We start from the raw sequence: 23,989 nt of genomic DNA, 5'->3' as shown, positions 1-23,989 counted from the left end.
GGAAGCAACACATTGCAGCGTTTTTGCATCAGTGGAGAAGCCGTGACAGTATGATTGTTGAATGCGTTTCACGGTGTAGTTAGCCTGTGGTATAATCATAACATTTAATATATTTCTCGTCGTAAATTATTTTTCCTCATAACAGTACCTCTTAAGAGCTCCAACCATGGTGAAGGAGCAGTTTAGAGAAACAGATGTGGCTAAAAAGATGTAAGTTTGATTAAATACTCTTTTGAGCTTCCTCCCCAAATTAAGGTTAGCTAGTTAACTGGTCAGTCAAAGAAATAGTGTTTGCACATGAATGGTTGTTTAGTAGCGAGCTGGCCATGTTATCAGGATGGTTTTGACTTTAGCTAACGTTAGCTCGTTGTCTTATTTCCCACAGCGTAGATTTAAAGATGCGACTCCGTCGAGCAAACGGTCTGTCGTAGCTAGATTATGCTATTCTGCTACTGGACAACGCTTGTTATTTTGACAAGAATCAGTTGCTAAAATGACATTGATGAAATGACATTGGTAGTTTGTTGTCTTTGTACAAACTGCTACTGAATTTAGTCGACTAGCAGTATTGACATTCAACCCATTAAACTACTGGTTGTAAGCGACCTGTAATCCACCACTGCAGTTTGAAATAGTAGTGAATTCGATACTTGGAAATAGCTCTGAGTATATTCTGCTTCTAGATCGATGTCTGTGCTTTACACGTTAGTGTAGAATTTTTTACCCTGGAGAACTACCGTGCCCAGGTTTGCCAATTTCTACATCTTTTATTCATAACACGTTTTATTAGTTATGATATGTGGGATTTTATCCTCAAGTCTAGGCCTCCTGCAGTAAGGTATATCCAGGCAGTAGACTAGATTCAAGAAAAGCTTTAACCTCGTTTATCTTTATTAACATTTCCGCTTAACATTGTTGCTATAGAATTACTTGTGAAAGTACATTTTAGAGTTTTCAGTGAGCCTATTTAGTAATATGATCCTTTGTCCTCCATTGTTGTTGTTTTTCTCCCAGAAGCCACATCTGTTTTGGCATGAAATCTGCCGAGCAGATGCGGCAGCAAGCTCACATCCAGGTGGTGAGTAAGAACCTGTACAGCCAGGACACCAGCCATACGCCGCTGCCCTACGGAGTGCTGGATCATCGCATGGTGAGCACGGACCGTCCTCCTGTCATCATCAAGTGGTGACATCACACACTCACTCTTCCTGCTGTATGCAATACAAAACATACACACGTTTTTAGCTGAGCTGGATTGTTTCAAACCTAGTGGCAATTATTACATATTACATTACACATTGCATTACACAATACAACAAGTGCACAGTATGATGACACAGCATCTCAAACTGCTTTAGCGTTATAGTTCCTGGTTGAGTTGGGTCAGAAAAGGTCTCCACATGTTTGGAATTTCTCGTTTTCCTGCAGGGCACAAGTGAGAAAGATCGGCCGTGTGAAACCTGTGGGAAGAATCTGGCAGACTGCCTGGGGCACTATGGGTACCTGGACCTGGAGATGCCCTGTTTCCACGTGGGGTACTTTAAGGCCATTATTGGTATCCTGCAGGCAAGCCTCATTCACACATCTCTCTCCTGCCCTCCGGGTTTCTGTGGGGTCTTCAATCATTAAAAAAACAGTAGTCTTTCTTAAAATAATGTGACTGTTGTCAGTTTTTGCCCAAAATTTGATCGACTTATTTTGATGTGCTACTTTACAGATGATCTGCAAAACCTGTTCCCATGTCATGCTCACCAAAGAGGAGAAACAGCAGTTCCTGGACGTTTTGAAGAGGCCCAATCTGGCCTACTTGCAGAAACGGGGCCTGAAAAAGAAGATTTCAGAAAAATGCCGCAAAAAGACAGTCTGTTTGAACTGCAGTTCCTTCAATGGTAAAAACACTGCATCGTTCTCTGTAAAGTTACATTTAACATCACTTTTTGTCAATGTAAAGGATAACCACATTGACAGTAGTTGCCTTATTGCAAGTTTAGCCAGTGCGGACATGCACCTAAAGCTTTAAATGGTATTATCTAAAAGCTTTGAGAGGCATTATTTAAAAGCTGAGTGGTATTATTTTCTTTGTTCTCTTGTTGCCTGCTTTGCAGTTCTGATTGAGAGATTATCCTTTATGAAATTTCCCTGTTTTGTAAGGTCCGGTGAAAAAATGTGGATTACTGAAGATCATCCATGAAAAATACAAGACAAACAAGAAAGTAGTGGATGCCGCTGTGTTAGAGTTCCAGCAGTCCTTTGATATCGCCATAGAACACAATAAAGAAGTGGAATCCTTACTGACGCGGGCCCAGGTGGGTCAGCTGTGGAGTGCCTCTGATTACATCTTTATACAGGTTTAAGGGTTTCGTGGTAGTTCCAGTTCTGGGGAGTTAATTTATCATCTGATATATATTAACTGTCACCTGAGAATGAGACTAGGGCTGCGTGCGTGCGTGCGTGCGTGCGTGCGTGCGTGCGTGCGTGCGTGCGTGCGAGCGTGCGAGCGACATGCCCTGTGCCCCTCCCAGGAGAACCTGAGCCCCCCGGTGTTGTGTGTGTGTGATGCATGCCCTGTGCCCCTCCCAGGAGAACCTGAGCCCCCCGGTGTTGTGTGTGTGTGATGCATGCCCTGTGCCCCTCCCAGGAGAACCTGAGCCCCCCGGTGTTGTGTGTGTGTGATGCATGCCCTGTGCCCCTCCCAGGAGAACCTGAGCCCCCCGGTGTTGTGTGTGTGTGAGACATGCCCTGTGCCCCTCCCAGGAGAACCTGAGCCCCCTGGTGGTGCTGAACCTGTTTCGGCGGATCCCCTCGGAGGACGTCCCGCTGCTGCTGATGAACCCCGAGGCGGGAAAGCCGGCCGATCTGATCCTGACGCGGCTGCTGGTGCCCCCCCTCTGCATCCGGCCCTCCGTCGTCAGCGACCTCAAGTCCGGCACCAACGAGGACGACCTCACCATGAAGCTCACCGAGATCATCTTCCTCAACGACGTCATCAAAAAGGTAGCGGGAGCTCGGCCTATGGCTCGCCGCAGCGCTGGAGGACGGGCCAATCGTGGCGAGCGTTTCTTCCCGTTTATGCAAATTAGAAACTCTCTTTCTTCTGCTCGTTTTAGAATGCGGTTTTTGTGTTTTTACAAATAACTGTAACTCCCTCCATTTCTAATGTCAATCGTAAAATGATGAAATTACTCTGTTGTATTAACATGAGTTGGAGTGAAGTATGCGGTTTAGGTTTTCTGTGCAGTGTGTTGTACGCCTGGGCATGAATCAGCCACACACTGTTGGTATATCACAGTTTCTGAGTTCCGTACTTTGAGATTTTATGAGATGCTTCATTTCCAGGTCATGCATATTGCATGAAGATTAATTGGATGAGTGCACTTTAAGTTTCATTTCACTTCAATTAAGCAGCCCTTCTGCGCTCAGTTTAACGTGTTCACTGAAGTGCTTTGGGCCGATGTGTCGGTTTGGCAGCTTGTTAAATGAAGGCAGGTGAATCTTTCACAGGCGTGGCTGTGAGTGTGAAGGCGGCAGGTGAATTTTTCACAGGCGTGGCTGTGAGTGTGAAGGCGGCAGGTGAATCTTTCACAGGCGTGGCTGTGAGTGTGAAGGCGGCAGGTGAATCTTTCACAGGCGTGGCTGAGTGTGTGAAGGCGGCAGGTGAATCTTTCACAGGCGTGGCTGTGAGTGTGAAGGCGCAGGTGAATCTTTCACAGGCGTGGCTGTGCATGAGCCGGTCTCCTCTCCCCACAGCACCGCGTTTCGGGGGCCAAGACGCAGATGATCATGGAGGACTGGGACTTCCTGCAGCTGCAGTGTGCGCTCTACATCAACAGCGAGCTCTCGGGCATCCCGCTCAACATGGCGCCCAAGAAGTGGACCCGCGGCTTCGTGCAGCGGCTCAAAGGGAAACAAGGTGCGCCTCCCGATTGGCTGGCCTCGGTTTCTGACACAGAATTTTAATATATTCTTTTATTTAATCTTTATTTAACCAGGAAAACCCCATTGAGAGTGAAATCTCTTTTGCAAGAGGGATCTGACATAAAACACAAAGTTACACAAAGTTAAACAAGACAGTAGACAAACAAGTTACAGACCTCAAATGGAGAAAGAGACAGCTGTGTAACAGTAATTAAAAAGCAGAGCAGATGTTAAAAAAAATAAAATAAAATTCACACCAACCTTTTAAATGTGAAGTTATCATAATTTTGAATGTCCCTGTAGCTCCTGCAGTGCGTTCAGTGTTTAGTGTTAGTGTGGTTAAGATGAGCTCGTAGCTCCTGCAGTGCGTTCAGTGTTCAGTGTTTAGTGTGGTTAAGATGAGCTCGTAGCTCCTGCAGTGCGTTCAGTGTTCAGTGTTAGTGTGGTTAAGATGAGCTTGTGGCTCCTGCAGTGCGTTCAGTGTTTAGTGTGGTTAAGATGAGCTTGTGGCTCCTGCAGTGCGTTCAGTGTTTAGTGTTAGTGTGGTTAAGATGAGCTTGTGGCTCCTGCAGTGTGTTCAGTGTTTAGTGTTAGTGTGGTTAAGATGAGCTCATAGCTCCTGCAGTGCGTTCAGTGTTTAGTGTTAGTGTGGTTAAGATGAGCTTGTGGCTCCTGCAGTGTGTTCAGTGTTAGTGTTAGTGTGGTTAAGATGAGCTTGTGGCTCCTGCAGTGCGTTCAGTGTTTAGTGTTAGTGTGGTTAAGATGAGCTCGTAGCTCCTGCAGTGCGTTCAGTGTTTAGTGTTAGTGTGGTTAAGATGAGCTTGTGGCTCCATGCGGGGATGTTTTGTGGTTTGTAGGGCGTTTCCGTGGAAACCTGTCGGGAAAGCGAGTGGATTTCTCCGGCCGGACGGTGATCTCGCCGGACCCCAACCTGCGGATTGACGAGGTCGCCGTGCCGGTGCACGTGGCGAAAATCCTGACCTACCCCGAGAAGGTGAGCGCCCCCTGCTGGAGCCCTCCGCTCCGAGCGCCCGGCCCGGATGAAACAGAATGGGCCTGACCTCCCCAGCTTTATCACCTGTCACTCAGAGCTCTTGTGCTGTCTGCTGCATGTGCAGTTTTCTGTCTCTGCGTGTCTTTGTCCTGCCGTGTCTGGTTAGTCTGTCTGTTTTACGCTTAGGGGTTGGAGATTGTGGGTAGATTTGTGTGCATGTTTGTTGGATTGTGTAAAAGCAGAATGTGATGTTCAGTGTGGTGTTGAGCGTGGCGTTGAGCGTGGCGTTGAGTGTGGTGTTTTGCTGATCCAGGTGAACAAGGCCAACATAGAGCTGATGAGGAAGCTGGTGCGGAATGGGCCGGACATGCACCCGGGGGCCAACTTCATCCAGCAGCGCCACATGCAGATGAAGAGGTAGAACTGAGCTCCCCCCCCCTCCCCCGCCCTGCCCAGCCCCCCCTACCCCCCCATCCCCACCCTCTCCCCCCAGCCCCCGCCCTGTCCATCTCCCCCCCACCCCGCCCCGCTCTGCCCTGTCCCTCTCCCCCCCCGGCCCCTCCCGGTCCCTCTCCCCAGTCCTAACCTCCCCCCACCCTGCTGCATTTTGAGAAGACTGCTCTGTTTGTCTTGGGCCAGTGCAGCCCTGCAGAATGGCTCAGCTTGTCTCTGCGTGTTCTCCAGGTTTCTGAAGTATGGAAACCGGGAGAAGATGGCTCAGGAGCTGAAGTACGGGGACGTGGTGGAGAGGCACATGATCGATGGCGACATCGTGCTGTTCAACCGGCAGCCGTCTCTGCACAAGCTGAGCATCATGGCCCACATCGTGAGTCGCAGCGCTGCGAGCCCCCGCTGAACGTTTCTAAACCACGTCAGTTCCGGCTGACCCCTTTAACGAGGCCGCTCGTCCCCCCTTTAGGCCCGAGTGAAGCCGCACAGAACATTCCGGTTCAACGAGTGCGTGTGCACGCCCTACAACGCCGACTTCGACGGCGACGAGATGAACCTTCACCTCCCGCAGACCGAGGAGGCCAAGGCAGAGGCCCTGGTCCTGATGGGGGTGCGTATCCACCAAGGCTGGGGGGAGGGGGGGGGGGGGGGGGGACGCGTATTCGCGGGTGGCAGGGGGCTTGGGGGTGTGTATTCACTGAGGGGCGTGGGGGGCGACACATGGACGTCCCTCCTCCCTGCCTTCGCCCGTTTGTCAGTGTGTCGGTGTGTGAACGCGCTCAGCCCAGACGCTGCGTCTCTGTGTCGGTGTGTTAACGCCCTCAGCGCTCAGCCCAAACGCTGCGTCTCTCTCTCCAGACTAAAGCAAACTTAGTCACCCCCAGGAACGGAGAGCCTCTGATTGCCGCCATTCAGGACTTCCTGACAGGTGAGTGCTGCCCGTCCACAATTTGCCCGTCAGACTGTTCACCTGCAGCCGCTGATGTCATAATTGAATGAAATGACAGCGTTCTCGGCCTTAAAAGCTTTTATTTTAACCACCTGTCAACCTGCGGAGTGCTTTGATCTTTTGCTAATGCAGCCAATCTTCCCTTATCGATTCTTCATACGGACGTTGATTTATAATCGTTCTGTCAACCAGCTGGTGGGTTTGATTTCTGAGGAAATACTGTGTATGACTATCCATGGACAATTTCCTTTAAAGTAGTTTTGGTTTTTAATAATACATTTTCCCAAAATCCTCTTATGCCAATAAAGGGAGCAAAAACAATGTAATTTGAGACATTTAGGAAGGTTCATAGCGGCCTATTACTCTGAATTGAGCTCTTAAGAAATTGTAATGGATTTGATTGGCTTGCCCAGTAGGGGGAGCAGGTGAGCTGTGTTTTTGAGTTGCTGTGCTTTTGTCCCACAGGGGCCTACCTGCTGACTCTGAAAGATACTTTCTTTGACCGAGCCAAAGCCTGCCAGATTATTGCCTCTATTCTTGTTGGGAAAGATGAAAAGATCAAAATTGCTCTCCCTCCCCCTGCAATCTTGAAGGTGAAACATTTTTCTGGATTTTCTTTCAAGTTATCCACTAAATGCTATTTCTGGAAAATATAGGAAAGCGCAGAGCTTGTACTGAGCTGGGCTCGATCAGAGATAGTTTGGTGCTACGGGTAATTTTGCTCTGTGTACAGTTCCATTCTTAATTAAGTGAATTTATCACATTGTTTAGGAAATAGGGCAGTAAGGTTTTTACAGTGGGGTGTGTTTAGTGAGCTAGTAGCAGTTTGTGTGTATGGCTTGCAGATCACCCTATATATTCCCTGTGTGTGGGAGTGGGCCCTGTGTGCCTGGGGGGGGTGGGGGTGAGGGTGTGCCCTGAGTGGGAGGGTTATGGACAGCACGATCCCCCCCCCCCCACCCCCGTCGTAAATAGAGAATGTTCCGGCTCCTCAGGTGTTTGGTTTTGGTGGCTAACAGAAGCAGCTAACAGAAGCAGTGCAGGCCGGGTTCACATGGACAGAACTGGACTGAAATGAACCTCAGGAAACTGTACAAAAATACTTAGTGACAGTCTGATTCGCAGCCATTTAAAAATTAACCGTTTAACTTGACTGACACTGATTTAGTGTGTTTCTCATACATTCAGTTTGATGTTAATTTGTGTTTCCCCAGGAAACCTGTAATTCACTTAATGCACAAATGTTATACTGTAGCCGTGAGCTTTGCCGATGGCAATCAAAGGTTATCTCCTCTAATGTCTTCTTCTCTGGTTCTGCTTAATGGCCTGTGGCAGGCCCACTCAGCCTCTAAATAAATGGTTTTAGGTTTTCTGACCTTGGCTGTTCGAGGCACAAATTACTCTCGTGGCCTGAGAACAGGGCCTTTCATATTTCATATTGAGTTAAAAATGTCTGCATATTTAATGACATCTGCTCTAACCGATTTGAGGTGGCATTTTTGCAATATTTGTTTATGTAGATTTTATTTGGTGCTGTTTCTTTTGTAGAAGGTAGAGGTTTTAGTCTGGTAAATTCTTGCTGATGGCAGTTCTAGAAATACAATATTCAAAATATTCTGTGACCAGTATATAAGAGATGAATTGCATGGTGGGAGCCCACTTTGTACCATTACTTACTTTGCAGCTGTCATACCTGCCAGCCACATCTAGTGTTCAGTCTGCCATTTTAAATTTGGAATCTTTGCCAAGGAGCAGAAGAGTTAGGGTGAAGAGGGCAGTGTTCTACTTGCCCAAATTAAACATACTTTAAAAAGTGCATGAAAACATAAGACTTCCATATTCACATTTAACACGGTATTTATCTGATATTATCAGATATTGTGGGGAAAAAATGTCTGAAGTTTTTGAATTATGTATTTGATGAAGGTTCGTCTTCGATTAAGCATTAGATTTAGTAACAACCTGTTGCACATGCTGAATAGATTTCAGGATTATGAGAGATTGTGAGAGATTATGTCCTGATGCTGTCTTTGTGCTTGCAGCCCATGACTCTGTGGACGGGGAAGCAGGTCTTCAGCCTGATTCTGAAGCCGAGCAGAGACTGTCCAGTCAGAGCCAACCTGCGCACCAAAGGCAAGCAGTACTGCGGCAGGGGAGAGGACCTCTGCCACAACGACTCCTGTGAGTGCTGCTCCTGGGGAGGGACCCAATTACAGCCCGCCCTCTCTGTTTATAACTGCCCTGCCTGCAGAGGGCGCTGTTTGAGCTCGCAATCACCTCGCCCACCTCTCCCTCTCTCTCTCTGTACTGCTCCCAGTCTCTCTCTCTCTCTGCTGCTCCCAGTCTCTCTCTCTCTCTGCTCCCAGTCTCTCTCTCTCTCTCTCTCTCTCTCTACTGCTCCCAGTCTCTCTCTCTCTCTCTACTGCTCCCAGTCTCTCTCTCTTTCTCTTTCTCTCTCCTCCTTCTAGTTGGGGTGATTGTCTCTCTCTCTCCCTCTCTCTCTCCCAGTCGTGGTGATTGTCTCTCTCTCTCTCTCTCCCAGTCGTGGTGATTCTCTCTCTCTCTCTCTCTCTCTCTCTCTCCCAGTCGTGGTGATTGTCTCTCTCTCTCTCTCTCCCAGTCGTGGTGATTGTCTCTCTCTCTCTCTCTCTCTCTCTCCCAGTCGTGGTGATTCTCTCTCTCTCTCTCTCCCCCAGTCGTGGTGATTGTCTCTCTCTCTCTCTCTCCCAGTCGTGGTGATTGTCTCTCTCTCTCTCTCTCTCTCTCTCCCCCAGTCGTGGTGATTCAGAACAGCGAGCTGATGTGTGGCAGCTTGGATAAAGGAACGCTGGGGTCGGGCTCCAAAAACAACATCTTCTACATCCTGCTGCGGGACTGGGGCCAGAACGAGGCGGCCAACGCCATGTCCCGCCTGGCACGGCTCGCCCCCGTGTACCTGTGTATGTCTCCCCCCCCCGACCCGCTCCCTGCGTACCTGTGTTATGACATTGACACAACATTCCAGTAACATTGTGAGAACGTTCTTGCTAGCCGGGCGCCCATGTGACCGTTGATGCTGGTCTGTGGAGTTCAGCTGTGGTCGTCGTCCTCTTGCAGCGAACCGCGGCTTCTCGATTGGGATCGGGGACGTGACCCCGGGCCAGGGCCTGCTGAAGGCCAAGCAGGACCTGCTGGACGCTGGGTACAGGAAGTGTGACGAGTACATCGAGGCGCTCAACACCGGCAAGCTGCAGCAGCAGCCAGGCTGCACCGCCGAGGAGACCCTGGAGGTAAAGACCGCGTTACCCAGCAGCCTCTCCTCCTCCAGCACCACTCTCTCCTCTCTCTCACTGTCATATCTCCCATTCCCTTTGATGAGCAGTGCTGTTTGTGGGGTCAGGAAGCACAGGTGCACAGGCTCCCTGCTGTATTTGCTGATTTTATTATAATTCGGTCTCTTGCCACCCCGAGTTGAGGTGTAACCCCATAGTTAGTTTTTCTAATTTATTCTAAACTAAACTAAACACATTGATAGCGGGATTGTCCAAACAGCCAGTGAGCCGTTTTAATGGCAGTTGGCCATGTGGCGGTGCTACACCTGTTATTCTGTACACCAGTTTAATTATCAGCAGGGGTTTATAACGCACGCGCTGTGCTTGTTGTCTCCTCCAGGCTCTTATCCTGAAGGAGCTGTCCGTCATCCGAGACCACGCGGGCAGCGCCTGCCTGACGGAGCTGGACAAGAGCAACAGCCCCCTGATCATGGCTCTGTGCGGGTCCAAAGGTGGGTCACCTGTCCGCGGCGCGTGCCCGTTAGCGCCCGCGTTAGCACGTTTTTGTTAGCGCCCGCTCATCATGGCTCTGTGCGGGTCCAAAGGTGGGTCACCTGCCCACGGCGCTCTCCTGTCAGCGCCGGTTAGCGCCTGCGTTAGCGCGTCCTTGTTAGCGCCTGCTCATCATGGCTCTTTGCGGGTCCAAAGGTGGGTCGCCTGCCCGCGGCGCGCGCCTGTTAGCGCCCGCGTTAGCGCCAGCTCCCGTGAGCCGCGTTTTAAACATTAATGAAGTGTTGAGTGTTGTTTTCTTCCCGCCCGAAGGCTCCTTCATTAACATCTCGCAGATGATCGCGTGCGTGGGCCAGCAGGCCATCAGCGGGTCCCGGGTGCCGGACGGCTTCGAGAACCGCTCGCTGCCGCACTTCGAGAAGCACTCCAAAGTAAGGCCTTCACTACCCAGCCCGTTAGCACTGTGACTGCTTTTACTTCTGTCTTTTATTTTTAAAGGTGGCGTTCGAGTACTTGGAACAGGTGTCACTTCGTATTATTCTCTCCTTGAATGACTGGTCGGGTTTATTATGGTCAGTCTGACCAAACTGTCCTCTGAGCGAGGAGGAAAGCATTTTATGTTCCTTTGTGCAAGTGACCACCAGACTGACAATGTTCTGTAAGTATAAAGAATAAATAAACCTGCATGCTGTGCCAGACACAGTGTAAGAGTCTTAGATTGAGGCCTGAGCGTGTCGTTCAGTGACCCTGTTATTCATCGACTGTGACCCGGGGCTGCGTCGGTGTACCTGGGCCTGGTCTTAATGAATTCCTCTTCACAATGCGGCGTGGTCTGCACCCCCTCTCTCCAGCCCTCGGCCCCCCCCCCCCCCCCCCCCAGCCCAGCCCGACCACATCTTCTCTGCTGAAGCTGCTTTGATGTAAAATTTACACGAAGGCTGTGTGGAAGGGCAGCTCCACCGTGTATAAACTCTGGGTATAACTCACCACAAGTATTAATCCAGAACAGACATTTCGGTGTTCGGTTGTTCTCTTTCTGGCTAATTCCCTGTTCTCTGTAATGGCTGGACGGTGTAAGGAGACTCTTCTGGAAACATGGCATTTCCAGCAGTCTTTAAAGGAGGACTACTTGGACTGTATTGCACTGCTTTGAAGTAATTACGCAATGCTAAACAGTATTGATTTTTTGGTGTCTTTCTTAGTGGAGCTTTGCCCACTCTGAGAACCTCTCTGCTCTGCTTTGCAATCCAGTCTAGTGTGAGTCTCGCAAACAAGCCTTGAAATGCATTTTAATGTGATTTTCCACCAAATAAAAAGCTCAGTTAGTATATATAAATGTATTTCAAATCAGATTAAATCAATTTTATTCCTGTTGCACTTTCTTCAGAGAACGGTCAGATGTGCTTTACAGGAGCGACAGGAGTTTTTACACATTACTGTGAGCAGTTATTGCTCTAACCCTTGGTAATAATGTTCATTTTGGAAACAGTTCTGCACTGTAGAAACACTTCCTTACTGGCGCAGGGAGTTGTATTCGTGCACACGGGAGGGTGTATTCGTGCTCACGGGGGGGTTGTTCTCTGCAGTAAGCTCCTCGGCGGTGGGTTGCTGGCCTCTCTGCTGCCGTGGTCGTTGCTGTAATTATCGGGCTCATTGCAGGGCCGTTTCAGGGCCCGCTTGTGTGACCCCGTTAGCCTGCTCGGGGGGACCGAAGCTCCACAAAGACAAAATTATTACTGTTACCCGTCCGCCTGGTGGAAACGGTTTGGAAAAAATAGATCAAAAAAAGAAAGTTTTTCTCTCATGGTAATTTGACAACCGTGTAATTATCTCTCTCGCTCCCCCAGCTGCCTGCAGCCAAGGGCTTTGTGGCAGACAGTTTCTACTCTGGCCTGACGCCCACAGAGTTCTTCTTCCACACCATGGCGGGCCGAGAGGGCTTGGTGGACACTGCGGTCAAAACTGCAGAAACGGGGTACATGCAGGTAATAAACACGTTCCCCTCCTCAGGCCGTTTGGGGGTACATGCAGGTAATAAACACATACATCCCCCCTCTGTGGCTGTTTGGGGGTACGTGCAGGTAATAAACACATACATCCCCCCTCCTCAGGCCGTTTGGGGGTACATGCAGGTAATAAACACATACATCCCCCCTCTGGGGCTGTTTGGGGGTACATGCAGGTAATAAACACATACATCCCCCCTCTGTGGCTGTTTGGGGGTACATGCAGGTAATAAACACACACATCTCCTTGTGATTCATCCTGACCTGGGAACAAACCGGCTGCAGTTAACTGGCTGATGTCAGTCTCTGCTGCTCATTGATTGACGTTCAGTAGCGTTGCAGTTGATGTTAATTAGGCCTGTGGTCTGTGCTGATTGTTTGGATGAAATTGCGGTTCACAGTAAGCCTCATGCTAAATTACACCCTTGTGCTGTCTGTCCTTTGTGTGATCACCTGACCGCTGAGCTCCTGCTCCTCTGACAGGCTGCTAAAAATGCCAGCAGCCCCGAGTTCTGCTCAAGTTCTCAGAAGCGGTCGAATAACTTTCTGTCCTTGAAAAGCCAGTGAAAATTGGCAGAAAAATAAAAATCTGTTCTGTAAGCAAAATGCATCCAGAGTCTCTGTGAAGTTTTGTGTTTTCAGTGAGTTCTGGTGGGGCTCACTGGTTTGTACATTAATTCCACTACTGAAAGATATTTCACTCTAGTGTGTTTCTTTTGCACCTCTGCACCTTGAACTAATGCACTTGTTGTACGTCGCTCTGGATAAGAGCGTCTGCTAAATGCCTGTAATATAATGTAATGTAATATGACTGGATTATTGCTTACTGGAGCATGAAGTGTGTGCCCAAACGCATAGATATTTTGAAAGTAATGGGCTTGATAAACATGTCCTCCTGCTTTTATCCAGGGTGTGATTGATTAGAATGGGAATATAAACTTGATCGGAGTGGAAAGCTTGTCACTGTGTTGTGTGAGGTTTTTGTGGTAAATCTGAAATGTGGGGTTTTTGTGGTAAATCTGAAATGTGAGGTTTTTATGGTAAATCTGAAATGTGGGGTTTTTGTGGTAAATCTGAAATGTGGGGTTTTTGTGGTAAATGTGAGGTTTTTGTGGTGAATCTGAAATGTGGGGTTTTTGTGGTAAATGTGAGGTTTTTGTGGTGAATCTGAAATGTGGGGTTTTTGTGGTAAATGTGAGGTTTTTGTGGTGAATCTGAAATGTGGGGTTTTTGTGGTAAATGTGAGGTTTTTGTGGTAAATCTGAAATGTGAGGTTTTTGTGGGAAATCTGAAATGTGGGGTTTTTGTGGTGAATGTGAGGTTTTTGTGGTAAATCTGAAATGTGAGGTTTGTGTGGTAAATGTTGACCGTGGACTGCTGCGTGTTGGCAGAGGCGTCTGGTGAAGTCCCTGGAGGACCTGTGTTCGCAGTACGACCTCACTGTGCGAAGCTCCACCGGTGACATCATCCAGTTCATCTACGGCGGCGACGGCCTGGACCCGGCAGACATGGAGGGCAAGGACGAGCCGCTGGAGTTCAAGCGCGTGCTGGATAACATCCGGGTGGGTGAAGCGCCAGTCATAACCGCCATTTTAACCGCCATTTTAACAGTGTTTAAGAGGAGCAGGCTCACTCTCATACAAACAGTCAAATGCAAACATTCGTATAATCACGTTTCTCTGGATGCAACATTGTTTTTAACTTTATGTACATTTACATTCTGTGGTAGAATCAGTGAAAAGTGTGCGGTTTAGAATAATAACTGTCTTTCCAGGCAGCTGTGCTACAGAGTTTATTCATTATGTTTTTTGCCGTGTTGGATTTGTCTGGATGAATCATTTGACTTGTGGTGAACTGTGGGGAGTCAGCATAACTCTCTCAAAACTTGCACTTATTAAAAATGGTGGGAAAAACAAGAAAGAATGCAATCTGAGCGATGGTGGTATCAATTGCAATCAGCCATTTGTGTTTTTCCCTTAATAAGCGTATGCTGTGCATCGGGTTCAGGGTTTTCTGCAGAAGGAGCTTTCTTAAGATGCACAAGAGGTCTTATGCCAACGGGCTGGTGGCAAGACTATAATTTTCTGTGCTTTTTGTAAACAAAAAATGGTTCTTACATTTCTCAGAAAAGTAATGCTTGTTCCTCAGAGTTTTCTTCTTCAGTTGATTGAGATTATATGAAATGCATATTTTGCCAACGATACTATTGACAGTGATATATTCCTGATTAATATTACGATGTGCAAAATATTCATTATCAGATCAGTTGTCTTTCAGAGTTTTTTAACAAATAACATATGCAGGAAAGGAAGAACCAATTGCAAAATATTCTAAGAGTTTAGAGTCGGGGCTGCATATGTAGACACGTCCCTTTTGCATCTTGTTTTTGAACCAGTCTGTAGTCCTGTGTTGCGTCTGAAGGCAGGTCAGGTCACCTGGTTGATTAATCAAACGCAAGTCATTTTATAAGGGGTTGTGACCCAGACACGCTTGAGAATGGTGGCCTATTTAACACCCCAGGATTTATTCAAGTGCTATATGCAAGATTTCATTAGATACCTGAATATATTGGTATCTAATGAAATTATGTAAAGCAAAGGCTTTTAATCGGGCATAGAGGTGGGCAGCCGGTTGCCCTTCTGCAGCCTATTTCAGTTTAACCCAGCTCTGTTCCTGGAGATCTGCCATCCTGTAGGTTTACATTTCAACCCTAATTTAGCACACCTGATTCTGCTAATTAGCAGCTCAAGAAGATCTCTCGCTGTTGAATGAAGTGTGCTTTGTTAGGGTTAGATTGAAAACCTACAGGATATTAGATCTCCAGGAACAAGGTTGGTTATCACTGGCCTATTTTTGTGTTGTGAAGTGGCATTATATGGAATAGTTTGCTGAGTTGAGCTTGTCTCTGATTGGCCGTTGCAGGCTGTGTACACGTGCGCTGACCAGCCCGCTCTGAGCAGGAACGAGCTGGTGCTGACCGCAGAGTCCATTATGAAGAGGAGCGACTTCCTGTGCTGCAGGGACAGCTTCCTGGAGGTGAGCTTCTTGTGTGGCGGGGCAGGGCTGGGGGGAGGGGGCGGGGGGTGGGGTCGGAAGGGAGGAGGAGGGGCAAGAGCAGAGGGGGAGTTGGAGGGGAGGGGGCGGGGGCAGGGGAGGGGGCGGTGCAGGGAGGGTAAAGGGACGGACAGGGAAGGGGGCGGGGCAGGAGCGGAGGGTGAGTTGGAGGGGCTGGGGCTGGGGCTGGGGCTGGGGGTGGTGAAGAGGCAGGTGCAAGGGGAGGTGGTGGTGGAGGTGTGGGGGGTGTGTTCGGGTGCAGACGCACAGCGCAAAGCTGGCTGCAGGATTTCCTTCCGTTCTCATCGGAGGCCAGATTTTCACCAGTGGGAAGGTGGGCTTCCGTGCCCCCTGTTCCTGTGTCCTGACACGACTCCACAAGGCCGAACGGCCACCGCAGAGACCCGGGCCCCCGCTTCTCCGCCAGGAGCCGGAATGGCGGATTCTCACTCCGTTAAGCTCGTGTAGCAGTCACGGGTAGATGCCTGGTGCAAGTTGGGGAGTGACTGAAAATTACATTTAGAAAACTTGGTTAGCAGTCTCTCTTTAGTTCATCTGTCCTGAGTTTCCTGATCCCACCCTAAGCAGTGCAGTGTGACATTGTGCTAACTGGAAGTCTCCTAAAAACAGCTCTGCTTTCAAGTTAGTTAATCTCCCAGTGTTCCTGATTATTTTAAGTTTTTAACAAGTTAAAAAAATTATTTGCACAATGACATAATTAAAATAATCATGAGAAGTGCGGAGCGTACAATGGTGGAGTCGTTTGGCAGGAGGGGTGGCCTTTTGTTTGTGATTGACACCTTAAGCCCTCATTGGGCAGCGTTCGTGCCTCGAGTGGTCTGAGGGGGGGGGTGTGAGGCTGAAGCGCTCTGATGAAGCAGCCGTAATCAGCGCTGTCCTCCACCCCGCTAACCGTCCCAATCCCCCCCCCCCCCCCCCGTGCTCCCCCTGCCCCACTTCTGTGTGCGTTCCTTACCTAGTCTTCTGGGACCTGGGCTTTATTCTCCGTTTGACTGATGAAAGCACTTTTACACTGGGGTCAGTGTGTGATACTTGTAAAAAGTTTCTTCAAATCTTGCATCTTGTGGGAAGTAACCATCTGAATTTTTGCTGTAGACTTGAATTGACATTCAGTTTTACATTCAGTAGCTTAAAGGATGCTGAATTTTTTCTAAAACTCTTATGGTCTCGTATGATTTACGTAGAAAGGTGTAAATAATTAAAATAATGAAAGTATAATATAAATGGAGTAATATGGTAATCTGGTGAAATATGAAATGGTCATGTGTCCTAGTACTTATGCTCACTTGGAATAGAGGGACTTGACTCAGTGAATGGCATTGTTGTAATGTAGTTCAATGTCTGTTTTAAAAAAAAGAAAAACGCATGACGTTAATGCGTACGTTGGGAATTGTGACTCGTAGTCATTGTTCGATTTGATGATGCACACTTGATTGGCACAGAGGAAACCCTTTTTTATTTAAGTGCCCTTAAGAGCGATCACTACAGATGCAGGGGACCGAAGGGTGGGCTGCTTTACAGTCCTGTAAGCGGAGGGGAGACTTCTGAGAGAACGCTGCATTCCCAACATTCCAGTCCCGGCCTGATTCTTTTCCTGAGCGTTTCTTTTCCATTTTAATTTGAAGGCATTGACTGAGACGGGCTCTGAAAAGTATGTGGAGGTACAGTTACCCCCCCCGCGCGTGGTGGTTGTGTGAGGCGGTGAGGGTTTTGGCATCGCGTGGAGTGCAGTGCATGCAGCTCCTTTAATCCGACCGAGCTCAGGGCTTTGTCCACTTCTGAGAGTGTACTAGCGGCCTTTTTACTGAACGCACTGCATCATGGGAAGCTGATTCCACTTTTAACAAGTTTGCGTGCCTTAATATAATGCCTTTACCAGTGTGAATATGAACTTCAGTACATGTAACAGGTAATTTTATCATTTAATGGCATGTTTCTGATGTAAACAATCTGTGTGCTGCTACAAGTGTGAAAATGACTTGTGATTTATGCAAGATGGCACTTAATGGGCAAAGATGTAATCGTATATCTTTGCTTTTTTCAGTTTAATGTGTGAGCCAGGCAATATGTTATTTGTGTTTTGCTGATAAACTATTTGCTGAGCTATGTGATCTGTAGAACATTGAAAACGTTTTGTTGCATTATTGTCTTGAACCTGCACTCAGTGTGATTGTGTGGTTTTATTAACAGACATGTTACTGTTTTTGGTGTCACAATTTACAAGCATATAATGACTTGTAGTCGTGTGATGTTTCTTTTCCTGGTTCTGTTTCCGTTTCTTTCTTCTCTTTTCATTTACGCTCATATTTTTCTCCTAATTAAAGGAAATCAGGAAATTCATCAAGAATGTTTCAGAAAAGATCAAGAAGACCAGGGACAAATATGGCATCAATGACAACGGCACCACGGAGGTAGGCACCTGAAACGACCGTTTGGAATGATGTGAATGAGCGTGCGATATCCCCGCTTTATCCCGGTTTCCCCTGTGCCCAGCCAAAAGTCCTGTACCAGCTGGACCGGATCACCCCCACTCAGCTGGAGAAGTTCCTGGAGACATGCAGGGACAAGTACATGAGGTAGCGCTGGGGGGAGAGGAGTGCGTGATGGTTATAGCACATTTATAATGCATAGTTCCTGTTATAATGCACTTACACTGTTTAAGCTGTTTATTATACTCAACTTCAGTGTCTATGGTGCTCACCCTGGAACAGACTGCCAGAGCACCTGTGGGCATAACATGCTGTTGGTGTTTTTATACAGTCGCTCTGGGTTTGATTGATTCTGCTCTGGGTTTGATTAATCCCGCTCTGGGTGTGATTGATCCTGCTCTGGGTGTGATTGATCCTGCTGTGGGTGTGATTGATCCCGCTGTGAGTTTGATTGATCCCGCTGTGGGTTTGATTGATCCCGCTGGGGGTTTGATTGATCCCGCTGTGGGTTTGATTGATCCCGCTGTGGGTTTGATTGATCCCGCTGTGGGTTTGATTGATCCCGCCCTCTCCGCAGGGCTCAGATGGAGCCCGGGTCGGCCGTGGGGGCTCTTTGTGCCCAGAGTATCGGGGAGCCCGGCACGCAGATGACCCTCAAAACCTTCCACTTCGCCGGAGTGGCCTCCATGAACATCACCCTGGGGGTCCCCCGAATCAAGGAGATCATCAACGCCTCCAAAAATATCAGGTAGCCCCACGGGGCGGGGGGGTCGGGGGGGGAGACCTGGGTCAGAGTTACCTTCAGTATTTTACCTTCAGCAATGTTTTTGTCTTTTATACTTTTTCAGTTGAAAGACGCTTTTGAAGAGTTCAGGCAGAGCAGAAACAGACCTTAGCATTTCAATGAGAAATAAAGAACCCAAAGAGAACAGAGTTCAGCAAATCAACACATTCATGAAACTGTATGACTGTGAATACATAGAGCCATGGCTTCATGATTAGTGTAGTATGAGTATTTTATTACTGACGTGTTGAAGTGAGAGCACTTATCATAAATTCACAAGTAAAATTAGGATGGAAATTATTTTCTGCAATGCCAACAAATGTTTAAACCAGAATATTGCTAGTCTTTTTTGGTGAAGATTACACATTTATGTCATATAACAAATGTATTTGTTCATCCAGTGGATGTTGTGGTAATGATTAGTGTGATGATGATTGTGTGGGGTTTTGTGATTCTGGGGCTTCTCGTGTCGAACTGAAGTGTGAGGTTTTGCGATTCTGGGCCTTGTCGTGTCGGACTGAAGTGTGGGGGTTTTGTCCCGTAGCACCCCAATAATCAGCGCTCACCTGGACGTGGAGGATGATGCGGACTTCGGCCGTCTGGTGAAGGGGAGGATTGAGAAGACCCTGCTGGGAGAGGTATCCTCTGTCTGTCTGAATGGAGGGGTTGTAATTGTGCTGTGAGTGCTGTTTTTCTGGTGTGCGTTTAAGTTCTTTTATCCTTCAAAAATTTTCCGGACTCTAAAAATTAAGAAATTGGAACAAATCTGAAATCATTTCAAGTTCAGTCTGACCAGATATTGGGACTCGATTCTGGTATTCTTGCAGACTAAGGCCTGTTAGAGAGTAATTGGGGGCTTTGTTTCCTTCCCAGTGTTGAGCTTGCAGGTGTGTGTCGTGTCATCTCCTGAGGCTCTGTAGTTCATGGCGGTAACTGAGCTTTCTACCATCTCTCAGATTTCAGAGTACATTGAGGAAGTGTTCCTCCCTGATGACTGTTTCATCCTGGTCAAGCTGTCATTGGAAAGGATCCGCCTCCTTCGATTGGAGGTAAGCTGTCATTGGAAAGGATCCGCCTCCTTCGATTGGTGGGGCTGTACACAGGTGCTGTACTGTGCAGGTGCTGTGCTCAGGTGCTGTACACTGGTGCTGTGCTCAGGTACTGTACACAGGTGCTGTATTCAGGTGTTCTACTCAGGTGCTGTACTCAGGTGCTGTGCATAGGCTTATGTGATTAGGATGGATGGATGGTGGATGCCATTGATTAGCTCAAATTTGAAGTTAAAGCGTGAAGTGAAACCTCTACATGCTTAAAATATTTATTTCAGGGCATAATTTTTAATTAGTATGCTAGAAGATAAAACAAATGGGATGACGGCCCAGAACATCCTCAGCTATTTTTTCTAGGAGAACAAATTGTCTTGTGATGACGCAAAATTCATTATAAAGAATTTGGTTTAGGATGATGAGGCTGCAGTAGGGATCAGAATGCGCTGCTGCATGTGGCTCTTCTCTCTGCAGTAAGAATCAGAATGCGCTGCTGCATGCGGCTCATTTAACCGCAGTAGGGATCAGAATGCGCTGCTGCATGCAGCTCTCTCTGCAGTAGGGATCAGAATGCGCTGCTGCATGCAGCTCTCTCTGCAGTAGGGATCAGAATGCGCTGCTGCATGCGGCTCTTCTCTCTGCAGTAGGGATCAGAATGCGTCCTGCGCTCATGCATGCTGCTCTTCTCTCTGCAGTAGGGATCAGAATGCGCTGCTGCATGCAGCTCTCTCTGCAGTAGGGATCAGAATGCGCTGCTGCATGCAGCTCTTCTCTCTGCAGTAGGGATCAGAATACGCTTTTTCGCTCACGTGTGCTGCTCTTCTCTCCGCAGGTGAACGCTGAGACCGTGCGCTACTCCATCTGCATGTCCAAACTGCGGGTGAAGCCCGGAGACATCGCCGTGCACGGGGAGGCGGTGGTGTGCGTCTCCCCGCGGGAGAACAGCAAGAGCTCCATGTACTACGTCCTGCAGTCGCTCAAAGAAGAGCTCCCCAAGGTTAGCACTAAAACTACAGGTGTACACTGAGCTCCATATCATTTGGGACAAAGACATATTTTTTCTTGATTTGGCTCTGTAATCCACAATTTTGTATTTGTAATCGAACAATATGTGTGTGCATAAAAATCTGATTCTTAGCTTTTATTAAAGGTATTTTTTATGCATTTTGGTTTCACCTTGTAGAAATGACAGCACTTTTTATACATAATCCCCCCATCATTTCCGGGCACCATAATGTTTGGGACAAATAGCTTCACATGTGTTTCTGATTAGTCAGGTGTGTTCAGTTGCTTCCTTAGTGCAGAGAGCTTTCGGTCTCCAGTCTTGATTCTGGGCGTGTGATTGCCTTTGCAGTCTGTTATTGCCATTCATCAACATGAGGATTAGAACTGTGCAAATGAAAGTGAAGAAAGCAATTATGAGTCTGAGAAATAAGAAAAAAAAAACCGTCTGAGACGGAGGCTAAACCTCAGGCTCACCAAAATCAACTGCTTGGAACGTGATTAAGAGAAACAGCCCTGGTGAGCTCAGTAATCACAAAGAGCCTGGCTGGCCAGAAAAGACCTCTACAGCTGATGACTGAAGTGTTCTCACCGTAATGAAGAAAAGTCCACAAACACCTGCCTGACAGATCATAAGCACTTCAGGAAGCAGGCGTGGATGTGTCGGTGACTAATGTCCGCAGAAGACTTCACAAACAGAACTACAGAGGCTACACTGCAAGATGCAAAACACTAGTTATCCACAAAAACAGGATGGCCAGGTTACAGATTGCTCAGATGTGCCTGAGAAAGCCTGCAGGGTTCTGGAAAAAGGTCAGATGAGAACAAGATTCCCTTGTATCAGAGTGATGGCAACAGCAAAGTGTGGAGGCCAAAAGGAACTGCCCAAGATCCAAAGCACCCAATACCCCCAATATAGAATTATTTTTTTTTTTTTATTGACACACTTGCAAAAGGCCAAGAAAATCCCAGGGCCAGGAAATTCACTGTACTGGTGGTCAAAGTGAAAAACAAAGGATGCCTTTTATCTTTAATGCCGCTACAGAAAGCCACTCTGAGAGAGGCCTGCCCAGCCTTCCTGTTCAAATGCTTTTCTTTTTTCCTCCCTCGCTTTTTCGGACCTCAGATTGTGGTGCAGGGAATCCCGGAGGTGTCCCGAGCTGTCATTCACATCGACGAGCAGAGCGGGAAGCAGAAGTACAAGCTTTTAGTGGAAGGTGACAACCTGCGCGCTGTCATGGCAACGCATGGTGTCAACGGCAGCAGGACATCCTCCAACAACACGTATGAGGTAGGAGCTCCAGCGCGGGACTTTGGCGTGGGCATCGCAGCTTCTGAATACAGCTGAAAGAAACACAGGCGTCGTCCTTCTGACACTCGTCATTTTTCTTCTTGACAATTCAGATGTTTTGAGCCTCTTTATGTATAGGCCTCATGCTTTAAAAGCTGTTCCTTCATTCTAAGGTGGAGAAGACCCTCGGCATCGAAGCAGCCAGGACGACCATTATCAACGAGATCCAGTACACAATGGTGAACCACGGAATGAGCATCGATCGGCGCCATGTCATGCTGCTGGCCGATCTCATGTCCTACAAGGTCAGTCTGCTCGTTCCGGTCTCAGATTCACTCACACGCGTGTGAACGTGTTTGTTCTGTTCTGTTCCACATCTATCTTCTGACTCGCTGTAGGAATCCGGAGTTTGTGTTCCGTAGGTTTGTCTCTCAGTGTTTATCTGCCCTGACCTTCACAGGGTGAAATTCTAGGAATCACCAGATTCGGTCTGGCCAAAATGAAGGAGAGTGTGCTGATGCTGGCGTCCTTCGAAAAGACGGCTGATCATCTCTTTGACGCTGCCTACTTCGGACAGAAGGACTCCGTGTGCGGTGAGCGCACCCTGACTGTTTCATCATTTCATTTCAGCTGGTATAAATACACATCAGTGGCGGAGCTTTTAATTTCATGGGCCTGCTGGTCCAGTGTCATTTTGGCCTTTGGATTTAGCCACACACTCCTGCTGTTTGAGTGAAAGTGCATTTGAAATTAGGGGTGCAGTGGTGCAGTTTAGCAAAGGTGCAGCTACTGTACAGTTTTCTCTGGCCCTCAAGCTCAAGCTATAGCTTTGAGAAATATACCCATGAAGATGGTTGTATTTGTTGTCTAGTTTCCATTGTTTTGTGAGTTTAAATGGCCATCACCCCTTTATTTGCTTAATTTAGTGACCAGTTACCTAAATTACACCATTCTGCAGTCATCACTGTGTTCGTTGACAAAACACACTTGACCAACTGGTGAAGAAACGAACCTGATTTTTTTATTTTTTTTAACCACAGGTGTATCTGAATGTATCATCATGGGAATTCCAATGAACATTGGAACAGGACTTTTTAAGCTGTTACACAAGGCAGACAAGGACCCAGCACCACCCAGAAGACCCCTGCTCTTTGATAACAGTGAATTCCACATTTCACTAATCACGTAGCGCTACCGTCTGCTTAATCTGGTCCAGCCTGGTCTGTGGAGCTCGGCTCAAAGTCTGCTCATGACTGTGAAAATGATTGCCTGAAGGAATGCAGATTTAAATACTCTATAAGCAAAGTGCTTTGCTGAAGTAGATCTTTCTCGTCAGTGTTGGGGATGGTCCAGAGAATCAGCTTAGTGCGCCTGCAAGAGAAAATGGGTCTTCTCCGTTTTTTGCATGAAATAATGGTTTGCTCTCGTTTTCAAACATGGAAGCACTACATGAAGGTTGTCAGCTCTCAAAAAGTATAGACTGAATATTTCTACATAAGGATTAGCGGAAAAAACAGAGTTTATTTAGTTTAGATATAATCTAAAACCTCTTTTCAAATAATAATTGAGGCAACATTTTGAAGGGAGTAGCTAATTTGAATATGGTGCCTCTAGTTTTTTTTTTTTTGTTGTTGCCTGAAATAAACATTTTGATAATCAGATTATTTCCATAGTGAGTTATGGTTGCCTTCTCAGCTGGTTTTCAGAGCTAGAATGGTCTTGTGTGTTACACTGTAGTATTGGGGAAATGGACCGGAACACCTGATGTTCCCAAATTCCGTCAATAAGATTTTAAAAATATGAATAATTTAATTTCATAAGGTCAAAGCTAATTCATGTGTGACTTCAGTTCTCTAAAGCGTGCGCTGAAGGTGTTTCTGTGCGGTCTCAGTATTCCAGCTGTTTGAATCATGGTGGGGTGAGCATTCAGTCTGCTGCTTCTTTCCTGGGGTGTCATTCGGAGTGCTTAATGCATCTATTACCTCCGTCTGCAAATGAACAGGCATCCGGTTGTGTTTCACATCGAAAATTGTAAATGGGTTGTTTATATTTCTGTCATTCTCACACAGCCATATTCAGTGGAACTGGGCTTTTTTTTGCGAGACATTTAGTTATGTTATAATACAACAAGTTTGAAAGGCAATGAGTTGAAGTTATGAAAGTATTTCTCAAAGTTGAAACTTTGAGATTGCTGTCAAAAGGTTATGACTACATTTCAAAGGTATCAGTTGTGAATAAAATATAAATGAATAAAACGGAAGTATGGCACTTGATTCAACATGTAGCG

The 23,989-nt window shown here is 47.3% G+C and overlaps 1 protein-coding gene across 1 annotated transcript; it reads left to right on the top strand.

Moving 5' to 3' along the window:
- Positions 1 to 23,986, top strand: polr3a (polymerase (RNA) III (DNA directed) polypeptide A). The gene is made up of 31 exons (XM_035405371.1): positions 1 to 210; positions 1,015 to 1,150; positions 1,429 to 1,566; positions 1,718 to 1,889; positions 2,152 to 2,306; positions 2,755 to 2,994; positions 3,748 to 3,910; positions 4,773 to 4,909; positions 5,223 to 5,326; positions 5,594 to 5,735; positions 5,829 to 5,969; positions 6,218 to 6,287; positions 6,774 to 6,901; positions 8,351 to 8,489; positions 9,083 to 9,247; positions 9,405 to 9,577; positions 9,960 to 10,071; positions 10,382 to 10,500; positions 11,917 to 12,054; positions 13,467 to 13,637; positions 14,998 to 15,111; positions 17,475 to 17,561; positions 17,644 to 17,726; positions 18,157 to 18,327; positions 18,908 to 19,001; positions 19,320 to 19,412; positions 20,242 to 20,406; positions 21,538 to 21,702; positions 21,876 to 22,007; positions 22,163 to 22,295; positions 22,743 to 23,986. The coding sequence occupies exons 1-31, from the start codon at positions 167 to 169 to the stop codon at positions 22,889 to 22,891; spliced, it is 4,173 nt and encodes a 1,390-aa protein (XP_035261262.1). The 5' UTR covers positions 1 to 166; the 3' UTR covers positions 22,892 to 23,986.
- Positions 23,987 to 23,989: the final 3 nt, after the last annotated feature.

This window comes from Anguilla anguilla, chromosome 2, assembly GCF_013347855.1.
Source record: "Anguilla anguilla isolate fAngAng1 chromosome 2, fAngAng1.pri, whole genome shotgun sequence".
Lineage (NCBI taxonomy): Eukaryota > Metazoa > Chordata > Actinopteri > Anguilliformes > Anguillidae > Anguilla > Anguilla anguilla.
Note: the sequence above shows the minus strand (reverse complement) of the source record. Positions and strands in the feature narration are given on the sequence as shown.